This window comes from Scophthalmus maximus, chromosome 16, assembly GCF_022379125.1.
Source record: "Scophthalmus maximus strain ysfricsl-2021 chromosome 16, ASM2237912v1, whole genome shotgun sequence".
Classification (NCBI taxonomy): Eukaryota; Metazoa; Chordata; class Actinopteri; order Pleuronectiformes; family Scophthalmidae; genus Scophthalmus; species Scophthalmus maximus.
The window spans coordinates 11,422,263-11,446,899 of NC_061530.1; the positions used below are offsets into that span (position 1 = coordinate 11,422,263).

The following is a 24,637-nucleotide window of genomic DNA, read 5'->3' on the forward strand; positions in this document are numbered from 1 at the left end:
GCTTGCTGAGTAAAAAGCACTGACCACTCCATCAGCAGCATGGCTCATTTGTCAGGGAAACCTGAAGGGAGAATGTCAGCCTGTCTCGACTCTGATCCGACAGCGGGTGCAGATACAGATGATCCAGACAACTTTACATTACAGATGGATGACGAATCGCTCCCACAGATCCTCTCTTCACCCCTTTATGAAACAGCGCACGCACGCACGCACACACACACACACACACACACACACACACACACAGACACACACACACACACACACACACACACACACACACACAAACACACAGAGCTGACTTGAACGAGTTACAAACATGCAGTTGCAGATAATCCAGTCGACCATTAATCCAGAAGATAACAGTATGAACAGACATGTTCGAGATAGAAACTGTGGATTCAGAATCTGCAGCATTCACAATGAACATGAGTCGGACTTTGTACATCCTGTAACAACATAAAGTGCTGCTGTAGTTGTTGAATATGGTTGTAATTATTTGGTTGATTCCAAAACCTTCAACATACAGTATAATCCTGAGGAGAATTTGGTTGGACATCTTATCGACTGCAGCTTTCAATATGTATTTTGCGACTTACGATTCCCACCGAATTGAGACAGAGACACCACGTTGGACAGATTGCACACACCTACTTTAGACAGTGCCCTTTTCATTTGTCTTGTCGAGCACCAAAACAACGAAGCACATTCCTTACATGAGAAAACCTACTACGCAATTAAACCCGATTTTGATTCTGACGTGGTGGATATTTGACTCTATCAATCGATTAGAATCATAAATATTACATTTCTGAATAGTGTACGGGTTTACAATTATTTCAGTTTCTACAGATGTTATTCTTCAAATGTGAATTGTATTGGGGGGGAACCTGATCACAGTGACTGCAACACTGAAGTCCAATGAGTGCGCAATAATGTCACAACACTGACCTCTGCTGGAAATATCATTGCAGTGCATCCACCGTGCGTCATCCAAAAGTAAAAGTGAAAGCTCCTGAGGATCAAAACACTGGACTTCGGTCACATTTCAGAGGCTGCTACCAGGTAAACGCAGTAAGTCGACTGCTAGACGACGCAAACAGTAAGTAGTCTCTAAATATCGGATTGCACCTCTCACGTGAAGTCGGCGAAGATGTGCTGAACGCAGCAAAGCATCAACCGACGTATTTTGAGTGTTATATGAACTGTGGATGGATCAAATATACTAAATTATTATATCAGGGAATCCAGATTTGAAAGTGGTGTGGTGGTGTGGTGTCAATGAAATTGAGAGTAAAGTGTGTGTGTGTGTGTGGGTGTGTGGGTGTGAGATGACGTCAGTAACATGAGATCGTTGATTTTCATATTTTTTATGACATCATCAGAAAGCTGGGAAAATTCATCAAAAGTATCAAGCTGGGAAAAAATAGTATTTGCCTGCATTTTGCATTATTGAGGAGGAATAATTATCTCCAGGATCCCAACCAGGAAACCACATTTAGGTCAAACTTAATTTTGATGTGATTTTGCTCTTATTTCTTTTTCAGGAACCCTGAAAATGTTGCTGCAAACTATGACATGTGCTGTCTTGTGTCTGTACCAAAGATTTAGTAAAATGCAGTGTGATTCTGGTGGCGATGCATCACACCTTTAAGCCGGACTACACTTTACCAGACAGCAGAGAGCTCAACCGTCCATTCGACCTCTCTGTCGACTGCCTGTTTCATGAAAAAAAGGGACTTTTGGTTTGTCCTCGAAATAACCCTACAACAGAGACCGTGATGAGGTAATCACACAAGTCTTGCATTGTTCATATATGGTGAAGTATTATAGATGGTAAATATTGCAAACCATGAGACGTGATCATAAAATTCTACTGGTGTGTGTGTGTATCTACCTACAGCAGTTGTACAAAAGTAAACGTTCCTATACAAAGTATATATTTTGTCTCTACAGAAAGAGCAGGAGTATATGTTTATTTGCACAAAAAACAAGCAATGGAGCTAATATACATTTACTGATAATGCTATATTCTTGAATGTAAAAATGTTTTCATCACAAATGATTCTGAATATTCTTCTGATTGGAAACGATATACCCAACATTATTTTCCCACTATCCTCACACGTATGATATAATGATATTAAAGATTTTGACACCCTGTTTTCTTTTTTTTTTGCAGCTGGGTCTCAAATCTTGAAGATGTCTCTGATAGAAATGGGGGAAAAAAAATCAAAATATAAGATTTACCCCCATACACCTTGTCTTCCTCACTACATGCTTGGAACTGTGTGCGGCTCACAAAGCCAATGTCCTGAAAATGTGCTGATAGATACTGTAGAAAAAGCTGTTATCACGCGTGGACAGGGCGACGGTTAGCAGCTCTGTGAGGTTAGACTCCAATTAAAACTCTAAGATCGGCATGCAAAGTCCACAATGACTCAGCAAATACTTCTTTTGCAGTGGCATGTTGGCAGGCTAGCATAAAGAAATCAGCACTAAACAAAGTACAGCAAAGGATGATGTGAATGTCCTCATAGTTTTGCAGGTAATTAGTTATAATCCAAAGTACTGCGCAAATTAACAACCTAACCCAATAATGGGGCTGAAAAGTTTTAATAATGTATTCTGATCGTGGAATGTGAATATCTGTATCAAAAACACAAATGGGACCGTCATGGTGGCACTAGATGAAAAACTAAGGGGATCATCAAAGTCAGACAGATTTGTCCTCTGGGATGAATTTCATGTATATTTCAATATATGACTCTCACTGCCTTCCCCTTAACACATCGCGAGCATGACAACAACTTATTGTTGACTTGCACATGAAATTAAATAGTGCAATTGAACCCCTTAGATCAATACATCAAGTCATACATGTCGCATAATGTTCTGCATATATTCTATATGTGTTGTGCATGTCTGTCTGAGTTTTTTTTTCTTTCTGTTACTGTACTTTCCCCTCCGCTCTTCCGTGTGATTGAGGCCACTATAAATTGTGTGCTGGAATAAGAATACTTTGCCAAAGTGTGCAAATTCCGCTGAAGCGTTAGCTTGGCAGGATGCTGGACACTGATTCCCCCACGATGGTTTGTAAATTGTTCGCTGATCTGTAGGACGGTCGGACCCTTTGTGTTGCTGACAGTGTCGATTCAAGGGCCTGGAATAAATAATCACCTTGTAGTAAGTAGAAAGTCTGTGTTCTTTCAAGTATTGACCCCATATTTTATCCAAGTTTTGTAGCCTACTGTACGTCACAGCTGTTCTTGTTCATTTGACAATGAGCAATCTTACAATTATGTCTCGTCATACCCTGTGAGATAAGCATGCCTTGTGTACCTCTTGACTTTTATGAGTCACTTTCTGTATCACCAATCTTCTGATTGTTACCAGTCACTTTCTGTGCTGTAAATTCAATATAATTCCAGTTGAACCATTCGTCCTCTTAAAGCCGGTCTTTGATCATGATGCTTTTTCCTTTTTCCCGGTTTGAGGTGTCAGTAGTTGTGTCATTGTAGACAAGTTCAAACCTTTCTCCTAAAGCTTGAGCCGTTATTAACACAAAATGACAGTGACTTATAAGAAAAGATAAGAGATAAGTTATTTCTGAATGCACTTCACTCATTTGATCACAAGATGGCAGTTGAAGATGACATTTTCTCTGTGGTAAGACTCAGGGGCTGCTTGAAGGCATCATCAACAGGGTACTGTCTAGATACTGACTAACTTGGCTGTCAAGTACAAATGGATGCAAATTAAAAAACATTTAAAATTATTAATATCACAGCCAAACTAGTTCTACCACATGGCACGAACGTCACTTCAAGCTACAAGAAAAAAAGCTTTCATATTGCTCAGAGGACATTTGGAACTGTAAATCGTACCTTGCGTAATGATTTTAAAGATCATACTTCAAGTTCAAACAATTAATCATTTCAGATCAGTGGCAGCCAGTGTATTTCGTATTGCAGAAAATTATGAGGTTTTTTCTGTTGTTGTTGACTTTAAATGGAGCGACATTCTTAAACACAGCCCGACTAAAACATTAGATTACATCCTGTCTGCATCAGTGCACTTTCTGCAGGCCCACATCTGCATGTGAACATGGACACATGCCAACACAAACAAACAGAAGCACACATACATTCCCTCACTCTTGCACACACACACACACACACACACACACACACACACACACACACACACACACACACACACACACACACACACACACACACACACAGTGTACAAACCAAAAGTGAGTTCTCACAGACAGGAAATGATGTCAGTTCTTGTCTCCAAGGAGATGGAGGCAGTTGCTAAGATACTGTGACACTAGGATTTTTCTCTCTATTTTCTCTCCCTCTCTCTAACATGGGCACACACATACACACGCGCAGGGATGTAACCATGAATAACTCGAAACCCTCTCTTGTATCTCTCTTATTCTCTTGCACAGATGGCAATGAGCACCAATCCAACTTTTTTTTCCCAGTTCCATCCCTAAAAATAACAACTTAAAATGTCACTTTGTTCACAATCCCAGTTGGACACTTGGGGCCATCCAACAGATCACTAATGCTCTTTACCCCAAATGTAGCATCGGCGCTACTGTTACAAAAAACGATTCACATTCCTAAGCGAGGCCTGTTGCCACACCATGGAAGTGATGGATGGGTATCAGCAACCCTCCGAAGCTTCTTCTGCGTGTGAGCTGCACCTATCAGCATGCCACATATGTCTTGGCACTAGCATGTTACTGCCAAATCCTCGTCGCCCTCCCTTTCGCCTCCCCCGTGGCTCCTAACACAGCATCAAGAGTTTATCGGGGTTTGGGTTGTATTGGAAATGCCATGCACCCGTCCTCTGGATAGTTGGATTAGCTCTCTCGGCTTTATTTCAACACCAAGCGCTGTCCTGTACTGATGACACAAGCAATACAGCGATGAGTGTTTGTTCATTTACTGTGCACAAATGCATGTCTCTCTCCCTCCCTTCCTTCCTCCACTCCATCGCACCCACACACACATGCTCAAGGGTGCTCGCACACGCACACATGCGCGCGCACACACAAGCATACCATACGCGCATAAGGGGAATATCAGATTCAATGTGCAATGACACAGTGAGGACATAGAGTGGAGAGAGGGGGAAGGAAGACGAGCAGAGGCTCAGGGTGGGTTTGGCATGGGTGGTGTGGAATCATTTTACATGGCGCGGGGGTTGGAAGGCAAGAAGATGCAAAGAGAGAGGAGACAAGGGTGGCAGAAAAGCCCTGAAAGGCAGCAAGGGTCGAGGCGAGGGACTGGATGTGGGCTAAGATTTCAGCATGAGTGAGAGGGAATGGAGGAATAGGGAAAGGAGGAATATCCTCTGCACCACTGTGTGACTGGAAATTTAATAGAGGGAGAGAGATAGAGAGAGAAAGAGAGGGAAGGAGAGGGAGAGAGGGAGAGAGAGGCTGAGGAGGGGGGAGGGGAGAGGAAGAGAGAGGCAAAAGGCACAGAGACCTCATTGCTGTGCGGCTTTCAGCAAAAGCTAGTGGTCGTGAACAATGCTCACTACGGCATTCACGGGGAGGGAGGGGAGGAGCGAGGGAGGGAGAGGGTGAGGGAGGGAAGGAAGGAGAGATATGCCGAGGTCGTGGGAGAGTATATATCTTGGGGGTCTTTCTGAAGCATCACTGGCCCTCTCTGTCCTCTGACCTTTAGTGTGAGCTAAGACTGAGCAAAGATGTACTGAGATTTATTTTTACCCACATAGTCTTGGAGGTGGGAACGAAGCCACAAGGGGCGATTCTCTTCTCTTGCACAAACCCATGAAGTGGATAATGATGATTCAGAGGAGCTAAAGCACTTGACACGTGGACAAACACATGACAAAGATCAATATTGACAGGCTATATGCAGAGAGAGAAAAATTGGCATCTCTTCACCGACTGAAGGTTTTCTTCATTGGCTAATAACTCGCTGACGTTCTTTTCAATTGCATGATTAAAAACATTCAGTGTGGATACTAAAGTGTGGAACCATGCTCAGAAATTTCATATGCACATTAGCAGGGTTCAAAGGTTTGGGTTTACAACGTGCAAACCTCACAGGGTTGCAGGGTTGTTTGCTGTCTGGATGCTGACAGCGGGGGCTTACTTATGTACAACTTTAATTTCACCACTGAGAACTGCTTTGGGAAAAATGAATAAATACTCATGTGCAAAGTCTGCAAAAAGACCCCCCCCCCCCCAAAAAAAACCCCCAACTCATTACTTTGCTAGATTTAATCTTAGCTGGCTGTTGCCAAAATGCACGTGTGAGCACAGAGCATTCATTATGAGTACGGCCGTTATTGCATGGGCCTACAATACTCTTTACATTCAGTGGACTGGAAATGTTTCTGACTGCGGAGGTTTTGGTGCGTCTTGTGGTTAAACAGGCGGTGATACACTGCACACTGACCACAACTTAGAATGTCACTTTAGTGTATAGGAGTAACCCACTGACTCAGTTTAATCTGCTCATCATGGAGTGCTGCTGAGTCATATTAATAAATATGTGTCTCCATACTCATCACATGTCCAGAGCATATGTTGCACTGATGATATGAAATACAATTTTTAAAAAAACCTGTAGACTAACAAAACAGAAAACATGTCTTGTTTGTGGTAACAGCCTGTTCTGGATGAGTCTAGTGCGTTAAAACACCTGCAGATGAGGTGAATCCATGAGTCCTTGTGTCCTCCATCTATTCTGCTAATGCTGCCTTAGTGGGATTCAGACGGAAACATACGGAATGTGCGTAAAGAGTCGCTTATGCTGGACGCAAAAAAACTGCTCTGCCCAGCGGGCGCCGTCGCGTTTGCTGCCTGCGTTCCTCCCCGATGCCGAGAAGGCGCATGGATGCACTCGTCCCAGACCTCGCTCCTGAATGTGATAATACTCACATCCTTTTTTTCTTCTTCTCCAGCGACTCTTAATCTGAGCTCAGTTTTTTCCCCCTCTCTCCCCGTGTGTGTGTGTCTGTGTGTGTGTGTGTGTGTCTGTGCGCGCGCGCGCGCGTGGATTCTGTTCCTCTCTAACCTGCCATCACTGTAGCCCCCCGCGTTGCGTTGGCGCTGCGGATCTAGCCTACAAGAACAAGAGCCAGCTCACAGCCGCGGAAACAAGCGAATCAATTTAGGGAAGAGAAAAAAAGGAGAGATAGATAGCGAGGTCGGGAAAAAGTGACGGTCGGGAGAGGGGACGAGAGGAGAGGGAACATCGACCCCGCGCCGCAGCCGCCGAAACATGAAGGTACGTGGATGTCGGATGAACAGGTAGAAGGGGATGAAATGGCCGGCGCAATTATTGTAGCCTATTTGTTACCTAACTCGCATGGATGCTGAAATCAAGTCACGAGATGATAAAGAGCTCATAATGAAATGTGCAAATGTTGCACAGATGCGTAACGATTTGAGTAAATACATAATATGAGGGGGGAAGATACAGTCTCGTCTGTGAATTGAAGCTGTGGCGCTCATCGCAAATGGATGAGAAATAACACGGTTCCTCATGTAAGCCTGCTTTTTTTTTTTTTTTTACCTCCACATGTCCGCACATATTTTTTCTCGTCCAAGAAAAATATTGGGGCTATGGATTATTTTTGGGTGCAGTCATGTTGTCATTACCCTGAAGAGAGAATGGATGCAAGCCATTTTGTAATGCAGCATGTGCAGAATTAGGCCTATTCAGAATTTCAATTGCGTTCCCGAGAAGGTGCGCCGTAGTGCGCGCAGCTGCATAGATGAATAAGGCCATTCTGTTGAATTGTAGGAGATATTATGCTAGAGGCTATATGATGAGCGGAGATTACAGATCAGAGGTTGCGGCTGCGGGCGACAATGGACAGCTTCTTCCCTTTTCTTTCTTTTTTTTCTTCTTTTCGAAATCAGAGAAATGAGAAGATATAATATACTTGTCATCAGATGAATGGGGAGAAAATATTTGGCATCAACCTGCAATTCTCTCTCTAAGAGCATCGGTTGTTGGTATACTGGTGAAATGCGTCCCATCCTATACCCTGATTCCCACGTCCTGAATCAATCTAGTGTTGTCATAGTTACAGTAGAAGATGTTGGCCCTGCTGCACCTGTGTCGCTTTGTGTTCATCTAGACCATCTGTAAATACATGAGGTCTAATTGGGCCTCGCGTAGGCATACAGGAAACATCTCACTGCCTCAATGTTTAATGAAAACAATAAGACGCCTCTTCATAAACCCTTAATGACTCTGTTGTGGACGAGCAAGGCATTGATACAATCAAGGCGCTTGCGATGATGTGATTGGTTTGTAGCAATTGGTCAGCAGCTTGCAGCTAATTTGTCTTTTCACGACTGAGCGCTCTCTCAGGCCTGATCGAATAATCAATATCTACATGGTTGCAATCTGCTCTTGACATGGAAAAACGGCCAAGATCAAGAAAGAGAAATACCTCTGAGTGCAATTGGTTAGAAAACACACCATTCAGCCGACGTCTGGAGCGTGTCATAAAGCCAAAGAAAACACATTTGTGCCCAAGGATGAGGATGAAGGCCACGGGCGACAGAGTAGGCCCTCAGATGAGTCAAGGTGTGATGTTCCAGAAATAAAGGCCTTCATCAGTGTATGCTGTTGTTCTGGTGCTCACTTGTGCTGCAGAACTTGAAGATGCCAGGTCAAGGCAACAGGCATCCTGCTTGTAGATTCAAGGTCTCTCTCATCATACAATTTTAACCATGTGTAGTAGTCTACATGGATGGTTAAAGATGGTTTGTCCCCAGTGACTAAACAAAATTGATTTGAGAGCACTGCTATTATCAGTTCTTCGGCCTGCTGAATATTCATGAGGTTGTGTTTTGATGCTTCCATGAATCATTTTCTGATGATAATGCTAATCATTCAAACTATTTGGCTACTATCCTGGACCAGATACAATTCTGATGTCTGGAACCAAGAATGAGGCCGTTTTATTTTTTGGGAATTCATCTCCAACGTCAAATTATTAAAATGCATAATAACCTGCAAGATGTGGAGGAGAAAGATCAAGGAAGGACAGCAGTGTAAAAAACACCATAATAAGGAGGCCTGCAAAGGGGCGGTTTACTGTAACATGGAGGTTTATAATTCGTATTCTTAAATCAACATTTATCCTTGCTGCGGAGATGGATAATGTTTTGTTATTTCTGTGTGGCATTTGCGCCCAAGTGTGTATGTGTCAGCGAGAAAGAGAGATAGATTGAGAGAGAGAGTCTGTGGCATGTGCAGAGCATCTGAAAAAAAGTCTATTTTTAGCGTACACTCCCTTGTGACCTTTTTTAATAGCTGCTTTAAGAGTTCTCAAAGCTATGTTTTTAATAAAGACTGATGTTGACCTAATCCTCAGACCTTGTAGATATTAAGATTCATGGCAGATTTGTTCCCTCTGTTTTGATATTGAAGGCCAAGGTTCAGCTCTGTGCTTTGTCAGGTCCAATTTCACTTATGTAAAAATATATATTTTGATATACAAAGATAGAAGATTCATTTCCCCCCCTCCAAGTAAAAGTATTTACTAAGCAAAATCTATTGTCTATCTATTGTATATCTGGTAATGAGGAAATAGACCTTAAACAAAATGTCAAATATATATTGATTTAGACATTAAAGGTGTCACTGATCGGTTTTGAACAGCAAATGTTCATCAGGCTCAGCTAAGCACAGTAATGTGCAATAGGGCACTGGACAGTAAAAACACAAGATGGTGAGTGAGCAGGTTGCCACAGCAACAGTGTTTCTGGGTGGAGATGCAAAGGACTGCCATTGAAGCTTTACAAAAAAATAACCTGTTTATTAGAGAGAAAAATATTGTTAAGTGTATTCTAGAGTTATTTTATATAGAAAATCCATATTGGTAACACAGTGGTCACATAATATGACAGGTAACAAAGATCCTCTTGTTTGTTTCCAACAGGCAGCAAGGGGTTGTGACTGGCCGAGTCAAGTCAGCTTGAGAAAACAATAAAGACTTTCTCTTTGGTCGAATTATTATAAGGGAACAAGCCCAAGCATTTCTAAATTTAGTGAATCTGCTGATGCTTGCAGCCATTTCTGTTTTTAGAAGTGTGTGCAACACTGTCAAAACTAAAGGCACACATAACACACATGTATTCCAAAATCCATGCAAGTATTTTGCAGCATTGACATTGTCATGGTTGGTTCCTCAGTTTCAGTGAATGGCTATCTTGTCTGATTGTGTGTCAGTTATTGTACACAGCAGGTGCATTGCAGTAAGATTTCAAGAGTCAATAATCATTCCTTCATATCTTAATTGCTAAATTGCTCCATGCAGGCATCATTTGTTATCTCATTTGTAATGCTGTGCTGCTGCCTCATGATGGATTGCATGGAACTCTGCATTAACCTTAGGTCTAGATGAGTCCCACCAGCAGGCGTAATTGCATTCAACAACTTTGAATTATTTTTAAATTTAAGAATCTACTCCTACCAGTACGTGTCTGACTTGACAAATACCAGTGCCATAAAGTGGATGATGTGACCTTTATCCTAATCGGTATACTGCAGCACTTGTGACCAGCATGTGGTTTTAGAATACTGTGGCCATTTCAAAAACACATGACCCAGATGTTAAGTTCAACCAATGAAGAAAATGGCAGCTGACTCACCAGTTGGACTATAGGTCACAATTTAAGAGCCATTTCTTTAGAAAAGAAAGCCTGACCCAGCTTGTCATGCATTCTAGTGACAGGACAATGTAATAATTTGAGATATAAATTCAGTCCTGGGAATAATTGCATGTATGTGATAGGCTAATGTCTTAAAGCTCCTGCACTGTGCATTTGTTTGACCTCCTTCCTATCTCTGTTTTCTCTCTTCCCCTACAGTGAGAAGCACTAGCCTTCACAGAGACATCACTTTCAAGAGCAACACCCCCTTTCCCAAATTTGATTTATCTGCTAATGATTGTCATGGGAATTAAAAAACATTCATAGTTCCCTAAAATGACATGTTAAAAAGAAAAAGGCGTTGTATAAAATTTAGTCAAAGAAGCATGAGCAAAGTGAAATAAGAATCTATTAATGCTAAGTAGTTTTTAATAAAACTTTACACCTTTTTTTCTGTGACTGTTTGAAGGAGAAAAAAACAGGACAAATATGAATATCAAGATAAGCACTTAAATTCCCTCATTAAGAGGTGATAACATTATAGCAATAGGGGTGGGTCATGACTCAGTTGCCATGCGTGTTGTCATGGTGACCAGCCCCTGTACCCCTTTCCCCCTCCTCTGGTTGGTCCAGCTTTTGTTGTGGTTTCACAACAATGGACCTCATATCACAGAGGCAGCACCCCCCTGCCCCAACCCGTGTACCTGCTCCAATCAGGCCAGCCGTGTCATCTGTACAAGGAAGAGTTTAGATCAAGTCCCAGAGAGTATTTCAGAGAACACAAGATACCTCAATCTACAAGAGAACTCAATTCAGGTAAATACGGCTTCTTCTACAAGCAGATCATACATTCATATTGAATAAATCTTAGTTGACAGCAATAATTGTTATGTTGCTACAGCTTGCCTTCATGTCTTTGTTTCTACACTAGGTGATCAAGTCTGACACTTTTAAGCACCTGCGACATTTGGAAATCCTCCAGCTCTCCAAGAACCACATCCGACAGATAGAGGTGGGAGCATTCAATGGCCTTCCCAACCTCAACACGCTGGAGCTTTTTGACAACCGTCTCACAGTTGTACCGTCACAAGCCTTTGAGTACCTCAGCAAGCTAAGGGAACTATGGCTACGAAACAACCCAATTGAGACGCTGCCGGCATTTGCCTTTCATCGAGTTCCCTCTTTACGCCGTCTTGATTTAGGGGAACTCAGGAAGCTGGATTTCATCTCAGAGGCTGCGTTTGAAGGTCTGGTAAATTTACGCTTCTTGAATCTTGGCATGTGTGGCTTGAAAGACATCCCAAACCTCACCCCACTAGTACGACTAGAGGAATTGGAGCTGTCAGGGAACCAGCTGGGTATTGTCCGGCCTGGATCCTTCCAGGGCCTGGTGTCACTTCGCAAGCTATGGCTAATGCACTCCAGAGTGTCAGTTATCGAACGCAATGCTTTTGATGACCTCAAAAACCTGGAGGAGCTCAACCTCTCCCACAATTCCCTGCATTCCTTGCCCCATGACCTCTTCACCCCTTTGCACCAGCTGGAGAGGGTACATCTCAACCACAACCCTTGGGTGTGTAACTGTGATGTTCTGTGGCTCAGCTGGTGGCTGAAGGAAACAGTTCCCAGCAACACCACATGTTGTGCTAGATGCCATGCACCTCCAGGTATAAAGGGCAAGTATATTGGGGAACTAGACCAGAGTCACTTTACCTGCTATGCCCCAGTGATTGTTGAGCCACCCACTGACCTCAATGTCACTGAGGGCATGGCTGCTGAGCTGAAATGTCGTACTGGAACATCAATGACCTCTGTGAACTGGTTCACTCCAAATGGCACCCTGATGACGCATGGATCATACCGAGTTAGGATCTCAGTGCTTCACGACGGAACACTGAACTTCACAAATGTGACCGTGCAGGACACCGGACAGTACACTTGCATGGTGACCAACTCCGCTGGAAACACCACTGCAACCGCTGTGCTCAATGTGTCTGCGTCAGATCCCAGCAACAGCTACAGTTATTTCACCACTGTCACTGTGGAAACAGTAGAGACAGTAAGAGGAGAGGAGGAAAACTCGGCAAGACAGTATATTAATGAGACCTTCATAGAGTTCCCTAACCCTACTGTTCAAAGAGGGGTGGGAGAGGGGAGACCTGGCATCACTATATCTCCTTCTCTTTCCTCTCTTTCCTCACTGTCCCCACGAGCCAACAGAGCAACTGAAAATGCAGTGACTGTGTCCATAATGGATGTAACTAACATTCCAGGCCTGGATGATGTAATGAAAACAACTAAGATCATCATTGGTTGCTTCGTGGCCATTACTTTTATGGCAGCTGTAATGTTAGTGGTCTTCTACAAGCTCCGGAAGCAGCACCAGCTACATAAGCACCACGGCCCTGCCAGAGCCATCGAAATTGTCAATGTAGAAGATGAAATTGGAGCCGGGGCAGGAAGTGGCATCTCAGGTGGTTCAACGATGAATTCTGGCACAGGTGGAGAAGGAACCCTGAGGATACATCATCCAGAAATAGTCAACCTTCCCAACATTGGCCGTACAGACACTCTCAACCATTACTACAAGACCCATCATTTCAACAACAACGTGATGGGTCTTAGTATTGGCAATGACGGGATGGGACCAGTAGGGATCCTGAGTAATAAGAACCATCAAGGCCAGGATATCCCCATTTCTTGCACCCCAATCCCAATCTCTACATCTAATTTGCTCAGCACATCAGGCAATGGCATCAACACCAATCCAAATTCTATGTCCCCACCGCTGCCAATGTCACTCCCTATGCCTACTATGGGCTTACATGGATCAATCAAGGGTTTCATGGGCCAAAACCAGAATCCCCAAATGGAGCCTCTTCTCTTCAAAGGCAGCTCGAAGGAAAACGTTCAAGAGACTCAGATCTAATAACAAAAGTGAGAGCATAGAGAGAGCGTGAGCAAGAGTCGGAGACAGAGAGGGGATTGATGTTGGATTTATGCACGGAATGATTAGACACTAGAGTGCATTGACATTACACCAGGAGAGAGGATAGACTGACACGGCAATACACAAACACATAGACTTATCCGTGACAGTGTACTGAGCCAAGGATTACCACAATGGGCCACTTGTGTTTGGAGTAATGATCATGGCCATGGAGATCAAGGAATGGACATTGCTACAATGTAAATCTGTGCCAAAGCAAATGTTTTTTGCAGTTTCTACAAGCTGTGTTCTCATAAGCAAAAACTAGCCTTTCTGAGTAATCAGTCCCCAAATCGTTGTTGGCCAGCAAAGATGAAAGACATGCACAGCACTTACCACAATGAAGATCGGAGATTTTACAGGAAAAAAAAAATGGAAGAGACATTTTTCTTTCACACAAAACGCAAGCCACACTCTCTCTCAAGTGACTCAATAGACTCCCTCAAGGTGAAAATTATGTAGGCATAAATAGATGGACAAAAAGGTACAGTGCAGTACAAACTACTGTGAAAAATCCACAAATTATATAAATATATTTTCATTTAAATATGTATCATTGCAAACTCCGATGCAGAGATATTTTGGGGTGGATGTATAAGCTGGTATAGTTTGTTTTTTTGTGAATAATCAGGGGTAGCGGTACTGAAGGTTGGTTATGATACATGTTTTAAGTTTGGCTTCTTCTCAGAAACATAAGGGCTCAATTGCAACACTCATTGTGAATCTTTGAATTGGCTTTGTGACATAAAGTCCACTTAGGTTGTAGAACAGTAAATGCAGATCTCTGTTTGACAAACTTTTGTCTGTTGCTTCAGTACTAATCATTACAAACTTTTGTGTTCTAAGAGTGTATTATGTATTTTATAAAAGCCAGCTACTTGGTATTTGAATTGACAATTCATAAATACTTAAATGCCAGCATCAAATAATGGTAAAATTATGTTCCACAAACACAGAAAGGTAATTAAATGCAAAGATCTCTATGGGTAAAATAAAATGCTGACAATGTGTTATTTAAATCAGATCAGTAGCCAGATACAGTATTTGCTTTTAGACAGGAATTTGAAATGACTTCCCTGCTCATGGTTACCATAATCATGCCATAATAATGCTGTCATTAGGATGATCAGACATCATCTACAGCAGCATTGAAGAAGGGATAAAACATCCATCTATGGATGATTGGAATGAATGGAAATGTACAGTATATTAATAATAATAATGTCTGGTTGTATGACAATTGTAAGATCCACATTTTTACAGTGTAACTTTCATATGTTAAATGCCAATTACGCTTCTTGCGTTTCAACTATGTATTTCTTTATTTTTGTTAGTTTGATATAATGTGTACAGTTGTCTAGCCATGTATCATTACGTGTGAAATAAACCAATCATATATTGGGTTGTGGCGAGTCAATGTGGCAACCACATTTGTAAAGAGTGAGACATTATGCAGGCCTCTGTGCTAAACCTGAATTGAATGTATGGTTTGTGGTTAAACCATTAGTCATTTTGGTAATGATAAGTGTCATCTGCTCTATTGCCATGTTGAGACAAGCCTTTTGTCACTCATCTATAGTTGTTCTACAGACACTACTGGTTTTGCAAAATTAGTGTTTTCGACAGAGCTAGATGATCTTATTCTAAAGGAAGGTGCTTTTTGTCTGAAGTTAGCCCTCAATGTGCTTCTCCAAGGCGATTCTTTAACACTTATTTTGAAATGTGAGATTGATTAAGGTAAAGAAATACATTGAATAAATCACCATCTTTGGGATATCAGACTGTGTTTATCAAGCAAGAACCTAAAATGTTTGTTGCAATTGAGCACAAACTGGACATGCGACCAGTTATTTTAGATAAATGTACCTGAGATAGTATTATCATCAAAGTCATATCAACAATGTTTTTTTTTACTATAATGCAGCTCTGTATGTGATTTTGCTGTGTTTTGTTCTTTTGTTTTGTTTTTCTTTAATTTGCACCGCTCCCTCAGACCTGCATTTGGTCACTATATATATGAGCTGTTTTGTGTGAGTGATGATGGTTTTCTTATCAACAATGAGCCCACACTTTTTGGAAGAATGGTAATAATGATGATAATGGTTTGGGTGATGATATGAGAGTAAACCCTGACAGACTGTGTTGTCACAGGTTAATCCATGAAAGGAACGTGTTTGCAACAATGCATGGCAAGTTCGTCCTGTTATATGATAAGCCATCTTTCAAAGTATTTCTGTTAATACCTACAATGCCACATGTAAATGGATTGATCAAAGAAACTCAGGTTGTCTGAACTGCAGCCATGTATTTTGTCAACTTGGTGTTAGTGTTTTCGATTGTGAATCTCAGTCAAAACCATAGTAAATTTGAATGTGCCACGTCCCAAGCAACAGATCTGGTGGGCAGGGTTCAGCTGTAGCCCCACGGAGACACAAATAGAATATAAATGAAGGCTAAAGACACAACATATGGCCGCTCCCTTGATGTGCTACATTTGGTGGTTCTGCCATCAGATTTCAAAGAGCATATTAGATACCTCCTTGCATGCTGTGTGTGAGGGTTCGTTTCTGCATCTTCACCATGGCACAAATCTTCTGTAACACTGCTGTTGCAATGTGTTATGGTGATGGTGACTCACCATAACAGAAATGTTCCTTTCATACCTCTGGACATCCCTAACAAACACCATGCACAGTTATCATCATTATTATTAACATTTGGAGGGTTATGCAGAGGGGCTTTGTTGCATCTTAGTATAGTGGCTGCCATTGTACATATACTTGATGCGATTTAAATGGAGGCTTATTCTAGGAATGCTAACAAACGTGACACCTTTTAATGAAGATCACAAGCTTGAGACTGGAATCGAAATATCTGCAGACTAGACAAATGTACCTCACTGTATATTATGGTGGCGGATTGATGCAGTCTGGCCATAGATGGAGTTCTGGCATATGTGTATCCTCTGCACCAACCTTTGCTTACAATGGATGCTTCAGCCAAGATGACATTTCCTGGTTTGTCAGAAGCAAAATTCCTTAATGAAATGGATTAAAAAGCAAGATGAGAAAATGGACTTACCTTTTGGTCCTTTAAAGGTAAGCTATTCTGTTTGATAACACAAAATGAAAAAAGTAAACCTTGGTCTGTTTTGAAATTTTTTTAAAAAGAAAGAAGTGTTAAGATCTAGAAAAAAATAGATTTCTTTAATATAAAAAAGGAAAAAAAAGTCATTTTGTGTTGTTATTCTTTTCTTTTTTCTTTCTTTTACAGTCGTTGGTTGTATCCCAGTATGTGATATTATCAATTTGGGTCTTTATGTATTGTCATTAAATGTCATTTTTTTTCCACGTATCCATCCAGGTACACAGTGTGACAGCAAAGTGTATTTCTTCAGTTATGGCAAAATCAAAATGTGCTGCACTCGCACTTCAATGACTATCATACAATGACTGAGAGGTTATTTCACTGTTTGCTACTTCTGTGATTCAATTTTCCACCCACTGTAAGGAGTTATTCTGCCAGAAGAAACAAATACCACTTTCATTCTTTGTTGTAATTTCATCCTACAGAGTGGTGCAACTAACTAAATGAAAAATTAGTTAACAAGTTCACAGCGATGATGTTATTGTGTAAAATTTTATAATACAAAATGGAAACAAGTATACAATAACTGTGTTATCACTGTATTTTGTTACTTTATACTTCAATCGCCTCCTTATAAAATATATTCAAAATAAGGTAATTGGACAAAATGGAACCTTGTACTTGAAATAGCTGGTAGCAAAATGTAGCTATGCTGAATTTCTTACAAAGTGCCAGCAGTTAATTAACTTTCAAACACTTGAACCAGTTGCAGATGTTGTAAACAGATTTCTTGAAAATAACTATAATCTTGACTAAAATTAAACAACAACATAAATTTCTGAAAGTGAATTATAATGCTCGAGCTGCGACTTTAATTTTCCATGAATTAAAAAATCTTATCGATCGACTAGTCTGTGCTGATTAAAGTCCTAATTACAAATTAGTTGGATAATTGATTAAGAGGGTAGAAGAACAGTCATATTAATCTAACAAATTCAGCACAACACAATAGTACATCCTGTAGTCACTACAGCATGGCAACCGCCTTAATAAATCAAATGCCCCTGTCGTGTTTCATTAGCGGCATTGTGCATTAACCTGTACTGCTTTTTTGTTATTAGCCTATGTTGTGAATAAGCAAATGTAACAGACAGGGGAAAGTGGAAAAGAGAAGGAAAACAAACAAGTAGATACAGTAGACATGTTCTCATAAAAGGCAAGTGGAGAGGAAACCCCATAGAGTTGGGTTGTGTTGCTGATATCTCCAGGTGAAGAGGACAAACTGCTGCTTTTATGCTGGATGTAGATGTGCAAGACTCAGGATGGGACATCTTCAATACTTTATCATCATCACTACTTCTAATCTTGACAAAATGGAGCTTGATTCCTCTCTTTGTTGTTATCTGTTCTTCAGTTCATCTGTATGTTACAGATTGACAACAGATAATCAAACGTTGTTCTGTTAACACTTTGAGGTGACACATTTTCAAGCAGATATTAATATCTGTGCTTTGCTGCTTCTCAGATTGTGTTAATGGCGAGCAAACATCTTGTCCTTTTTTTGACGCGTTCGAAAAGGGTAATGCTCATACGGAGTTGGGTGTGTGTATGCAGCAGAAAGGACGACATTAATATGCACTAAAGATGGAAGAGAAATGCTCAAGTGCAGCTCCGTTTAAAGCATTCTGGGATGTTGGCATGAATATAATGGGATGGAGTGGGGAAATTTTTAATTAGAAGAGGTGGAACTTTTGGAAAAATTCGACTTTCCACCTTTGCACCAAGAAGCAACGATAATCCACAGGAGGTTTATATGTCAACATAAATTATGACCTGTAATTCCAAACTATGTACCGTGTTAAAAAAAACAAAAACCTGCTGTTTAGAAAATGTAATATTGTCCCCATACAGTACATCAGCATCTCCCTTTGCATGGTTGTGGTGCAGTCATTTTCTGGAAATCCACGGTGCCTGCGCCTTTTCCCTCTGCTGTCTCTTCCCTTCAAATTCAATAACCTCCCAGCAGTGTGTTCCTCCAGGGATTTCCCCAGCTCCCCTGGCCCACAGACAGACTCCAGAGTCTGTGGGGAGCCTGACACAACATAAACTCCACTGTGAAGCAGAGGTGTCAGAGTCTCTGGGCTGCATCTCCCCTGATCGAGGAGCCATGGCAATATTAAAGCTTTTTATTACTTCACACTTTAAAGGCTGAATCAAAAACAAATACAACAGCGTATGTGTTTAACACAAGAGTAGTATTTGCAATACAGCTGTGTGGGATGCAGTTATAATAAAGAAAAAAATAAACTTAGTATAGATCCTGTGGCCTATTTGGGCATTGTTAATGTGGAGAGGGGCCACAGTTAGCAGGGTTAGCTCAGACTGAATCCAAAGAATTATCAGAAGTATGAGGAATACACGACGCGACCCAGTTGGACTTCGTTTGAGTAACATTAAAGGAAACTAGAAGCTGTTTGATTCAACGTCTGCTCTTTGTTTAAAGATTTAGTTTTTTACATGAAATCACTAGCTTACTACTGCCGTTCTCAAAGGGCTCGCTCACACTGTACTGAATATTCTTTGCTTTCGCCTCAGTCTATATTTAGAGTCACGCTCTTCTCCCAGTATTATAAAAGAGCCATGCAGCAAAGATCCTTAGACCTGGGAATACTGTTTTCTTCCTCACCCAAAAGATCCCGCTAATCATACAGAGAGCGAGCATATACACAAAACATGCTACGGGGAAGGATCTAGTGTACTTTGCAAGGCAAACACTCAGAAGCCCTTGTAACCCCAGACAGTTCTTCGCCTCCTCTGGGAATAAAACACTCAACCTGACTAGCGAGATATGTCACCCGGAAAAAAGGTTGTGTTTGTTTCCCTTTACACTAAATGCGGCTGAAGTGAGCGCGGACTAGAGTTGCTGTTGTGTGAACTTATGTGTGCAGGGGGTTTAGATCGATGATGCAGGCTACCATGTGTTACATTTTTGAAAAGCTGTATTTGTCAATTTGCGTATTCATTTCATATGTGCATGTAGTACGGTATATAAGGCACACACAAAGAAGATAGGAGCTTGCCCATAAATATCTCAGCACATTGATGCATGTTTCACTGTAGGCTTATGGTGGAGGCTGAGCGTTCAAGTAATTTACTTTCTTATGAATATCTTGTTTCCTGCACACATTATACACAGTCACTTCCCATGTAATTACTGGAGGATGGTATGTTGCAAATTGTTCCCTAGTGCTTACACTCCCACACACACAAACACATTTTTCAGGCACTCTGCTGATGTTGTTATTAGATTATTACACTTACTTGCGTATTGATTTACCATAACCGCAGATGTTTTTTTTACGTTGCTTGGTTAATGTTGTGGCACTTTTGGCTTTTAATGGCGCAATGAATTATGCAGAATTATGAAGAAACTTTTTGTTGCTTCAGGAGTATTCACATATACTCACAAAATCATCAGGAGCCAGTTTTTTAAAAGGATAGATGGTCATTTTGGGAAAATGTTTGCCCCAAGTTGGATTGACAGGGGGAAACCGTGGCTATGGCAGTTACAATGTAAAAAAAAAAAAAAAAAGGAAGAGAAAATGTTGTGGAGTCTGAGCTGGCTGCAAACTTACAAGACCCAACCAACAAATAGTTGTTTAATTTTAGTAATTAACTAGTGATGTTAAAAGGTGCTGGTATGTTTTTTTTTGTGGCCTTCGGACTAAGGCTCCCCAGTCTGTATGCTGAGCAAAGCTAAGCAGTTAAGATAAACTAAGCTGCTCTGCTGCTTGCTGTAGCATCACATTTACCACACACTTATGGGGAGTGTATCTGTATTCTCATTATAGCAAGTAATCAAATAATGTCAAAATATAACATTAGACACTGTGTAACAGAATCTGACAGATGCTTTAATTTTCATGATTTCTTGCATTAGATTTTCTACATTTTCTTGTATTGACCCACTGTGTTTGGTGGCTCAGAGATGGATTCAGAGGGAAGTCTTTGACATTAACAAAGCAAAATAGACTGATGGAGCGCCTGTTATGTTTTTTGTTTTTTTTTTATCACTTTTGTGGTTTCACAAACTCTTTTTATACAGTTTTTTTCCCCTAAATTATTGGAAGAAAAAAAACATCAACACAACAAAACCTTCTTGGTCTCGTATTCAGCATTATGAAGGGTTTTCTCTCCCCAGGGGCAGATCAGCACATCAGGGTCTTGACATTGACCAAGAAGAAGGAGAGGCATGGAGATTCCTTACATGGACAAACAAACTCATCTTTCTTTTTTTTCCCACATTCCCTTTCATTCTCTCTTTCTTAATCTCCTTTAGTCCTAAAGAAGGACATTTGCGTCCCATGGGGATAACAATATTGACGTCAAGAGATGAGTTATTGATTGAGAAGAGAGGACAGCGAGACAGTTGACATGTAGCAGACTACTACTCCAAGTACCAAACAGCTTAAGCCTTCATGCATGTCTGTGGCATGTCAGAAGCACTGCATTTGATCTCAGTCTCGGTTGATACGTATGAGTTTTGCAGAACATGTCCAACACGTGTACTGAGGAAAGAGGAGGAGTGGGCGCGTGGCTTTTCTGCAGGCCACTTGAGCTTTGCTGCTCGCTACACATCTTTGTACGTGGGGAAATTGATGCAACACTGCTTTGTTCTTGTGCCTTACGATATATATGAAGAGATAATGAGATTGGGTTCTGTCCTGATTGAACAGGATGATGACATCAATATGAAATAGCTTTGGTTTTCCCCTGGCTTCTGCGTGAATTCCATATTCCAAATTTCTTGTCTTGTTGGTCAATTGACCTGCAATGGTTCGCACCGATTATATCACTAGGCATTAGGCAGAGATTAACCAATAGATAAAAAAAATAATAGATAACCTATTTTCCTTATGATGCTCAAGAAATACCTGACAGTGGATGGAGGTTCTGCAGAGCAGGTCAATGTCACAGAAAATGGCTGAGCGAGTCAGTTCTCATGTATCATTTTGTGGGAGATATCGATGACCATAGCTCCGCGCACATCAAATAGATTCCCACTGGCAATTATGCAAATATGGATGTGACATGTGAGTCTGGGCCAAGCGTGATGCGACGAGAGGGGAATTCACCAACACTTGGCTGCTCCGCTGCTGCTGCTGCCACCATTAGCATTAGCATTGTTCACACATCCTCTCATCTTAGACCACTTCCACACCCCTCCCCCTTCTCCCTCCCTCCCTCTCTCTACCCCCCCACCACCATGTCTCCATCCTTCTCCCCTACTCCTGCTCCCCCTCCTCCTCCCTGCCTGCCTGCGTCCTCTCTTTCCTCTTCTCGCTGCGGTGTTGCTATAGCAACGCAGAAATGTGGGAATACCTCCGTCCTTCAGAACGCGCGTGCGAGAGAGAGAGAGAGGGAGAGGGAAAGGAAGGGAGACAGACAGAGAGTGAAGGGGTAGACAGAAGAAGAGACGAGGGGATTGGAGAGGAGAGGAGGAGGTGTTGAAAAGACTGTTAATTAAAAGACAGAGAGCAAGTGGCTGTGACTCACTGCCTGAATGGACACCATTGCCTGTCATTTAGCCCCTGACTCCAAGCAGTTGTCCCCCCTCCTCCATCCCCCTAAAAGCTATACCCTCACATTGAAATTCAGTCTCTGCGATGAAGAAGATACCACTGTCTATCAGGGCGGAGGGGTGGGTGCCAGTGTGGGGGTGGGGTGGGTTCGACTGAGATGGCACGGTGTCACATAGCCATTGCGTAGCTTCACGCTGGGCTCTACGCAAACCATTTGTTTGACGATCCATGTGTTCTGGATGTCTCCATTTGTATTGAGGCTGCAGTTTCTATGACAACGCCCAGACTAAAATAGCACCCTGCTTTCTTCCCTCTCTCTCTCTCTCTCTCTCTCTCTCTCTCTCTCTCTCTCTCTCCTCCACTCACAATACACTCATAACTGTTAATTCCTGATCTTGGGCCTTGTTCTGTCAAGCAGAGATGTCCCATACTGCTCATCATCATTCATCATATGGATTGGAGCACATGTTACACCCCCACCCCATCATCCCCTCCCCGCACTTTTTCTCTCTCTCTCCCTCTCTCTCTCTCTCTCTCTCTCTCTCTCTCTGTCACACACACACACACACACACACACACATACACATGCGGGCGCATGCACGCTACACACACACACAAGCATCACTTCTCCACCTCCCTCTTATCTTCCAATTTCAGTCTCTCGGTCGCCCTGCAACAGATTCTGTCAACATGCATCAACCCCTGCGTTGCCATGACAACAGTCTTGAAAATCACTGCAATTATTTCGACAAAGACAAAAACACTACAGCCACTCCGGGGAGCGGGAGGAAAAAGAAGGAGGGAGTGTATGTCCGTGTGTGCGCATGCATGTGTGCGTGTGTTTCATGTTTTTGTGATTGAGAAGGGGAGACATGCAGTGAGTCTCTGCATGCATGTTTAGTGACCCTTCACTGAACTGTTGGGTATCAACTGTAGCAGCGTGCATATGTTGGTGTGTATGTGTGTTGGCCTCAGATGATGACACGCCTTCCCTCCACTCAGACCCTTGTGTATGTATGTGCTGTTCTGTTGTGCAGCACAGGTGGACGCACTGATGCATCTATGCAGGTGTATCAAAGCCAACCTGTACCAGCCACAGTCACAGTACCATATGTGTACGGCACAGTGTGTGTGTGTGTGTGTGTGTGTGTGTGTGTGTTTTAGACTACGATAGGATTGCTGTACACCACAGTGAAAGACAGAGTATAGCAGATGGCCAGGGGAGATCTACACAGTGGTGAACACAGCACTTGATTATTACCATTTTAAGCTACTTTATACATGTACTTTACCATTATATTGATCGCTATGTAGAGTAATTACTTCCACTTCGGACTTCTGTCAGTTTTAATGATTAATACTTTTCTAAAGTATAATCTCCCGTTGTTGTTGTTATTTTTGTCCGTCTCTCAATACTATCCCACATTTCCTGTCTATCTGGTGCTCTGAGCCCCGAGCCTATTGATTCCCACACATAACATGAATCTAACAAAATAAAAAATAGATTCATAAAAGTTTTAGTTTTTTGTTTTTTTTTAAAGGCTATGAATTCCCTAAACAGCCTAAAACAGAGAACTTGTGTATTTGTTGGGATTATCTATTCAACAATGTGTTTATATCGGGTTTCACTGCTAGTTCAGTATATAAGCTGCCAATTGTGAGTGCTCTTTTATTCCTATTTTTCTAAATTTGTATTTAGTGTTAAGATTAAACATGTTACACTGACAAACCGCCTCTGTGAACACTGTGCTGTGTATTACTTACAATAGATCCTATCTTACACTTATCAAACATGATGTCAACGCTGCATAGCTCTAAATCTTCACACTCACTAATCCCATTGTATCCCATAAAGCTGCTTTGATACTAACAGATACTTACATGTGTGCCGAGTCAGGGAAAACACTCCAGGCACTGTAATTTTGGGGTTAAACCCATGACAGATGACATAGCAAGTTATAATGATTGTTTGTTGCCCTCGGCCAGCGTGTAAGTGTGCATGTGAGTGTTTTTACGCACGTGGGAGCACAATTTTGAGAAGCCAGGTGGGCCCGAGTTATTTTAACAAATTTCTTTGTCATATTGTTTCTCTAAAGCGAGAAAGTCCTGAAGGATATACAACGGTGGCTTTAAAGTGGCTTTATCCATATTTTCCGGGGCCTAACATGCATCTTTGAGTTTTAAAAGCTGACTCAAATATGAATGCCAGGGCGAGCTGTCATGTCAACGCACAGCGAGGGATTGGCAGAGACAGTGATTTGGACTCCAGTCGACTATGAAGTAGATTGGGACCAGAAATCCCCG

The 24,637-nt window shown here is 41.8% G+C and overlaps 1 protein-coding gene and 1 long non-coding RNA gene across 2 annotated transcripts; both read left to right on the plus strand.

Annotated features, from left to right (window-relative positions):
• The first annotated feature begins 960 nt into the window (after positions 1–960).
• Positions 961–3,186, plus strand: LOC118287894. Its single transcript, XR_007029859.1, has 3 exons — positions 961–1,102; positions 1,606–1,786; positions 2,183–3,186. It is a non-coding gene; the product is annotated as an uncharacterized LOC118287894 (long non-coding RNA).
• A 3,630-nt stretch (positions 3,187–6,816) lies between these two features.
• lrrc4bb (leucine rich repeat containing 4Bb) lies at positions 6,817–15,980 on the plus strand. The gene is made up of 3 exons (XM_035613603.2): positions 6,817–7,289; positions 10,895–11,491; positions 11,607–15,980. Exons 2-3 carry the CDS (start codon positions 11,249–11,251, stop codon positions 13,602–13,604), a joined length of 2,241 nt encoding a protein of 746 aa, XP_035469496.1. The 5' UTR covers positions 6,817–7,289; positions 10,895–11,248; the 3' UTR covers positions 13,605–15,980.
• The last annotated feature ends 8,657 nt before the right edge of the window (positions 15,981–24,637 follow it).

What these genes read in the sequence shown, in the direction of transcription:
- lrrc4bb (XM_035613603.2), top strand. Translation starts at nt 11,249, where the DNA reads ATGCGTGTTGTCATGGTGACCAGCCCCTGTACCCCTTTCCCCCTCCTC. An exon ending in TACAAGAGAACTCAATTCAG is followed by an intron (nt 11,492 to 11,606) that starts GTAAATACGGCT and finishes TTTCTACACTAG; the next exon opens with GTGATCAAGTCTGACACTTT.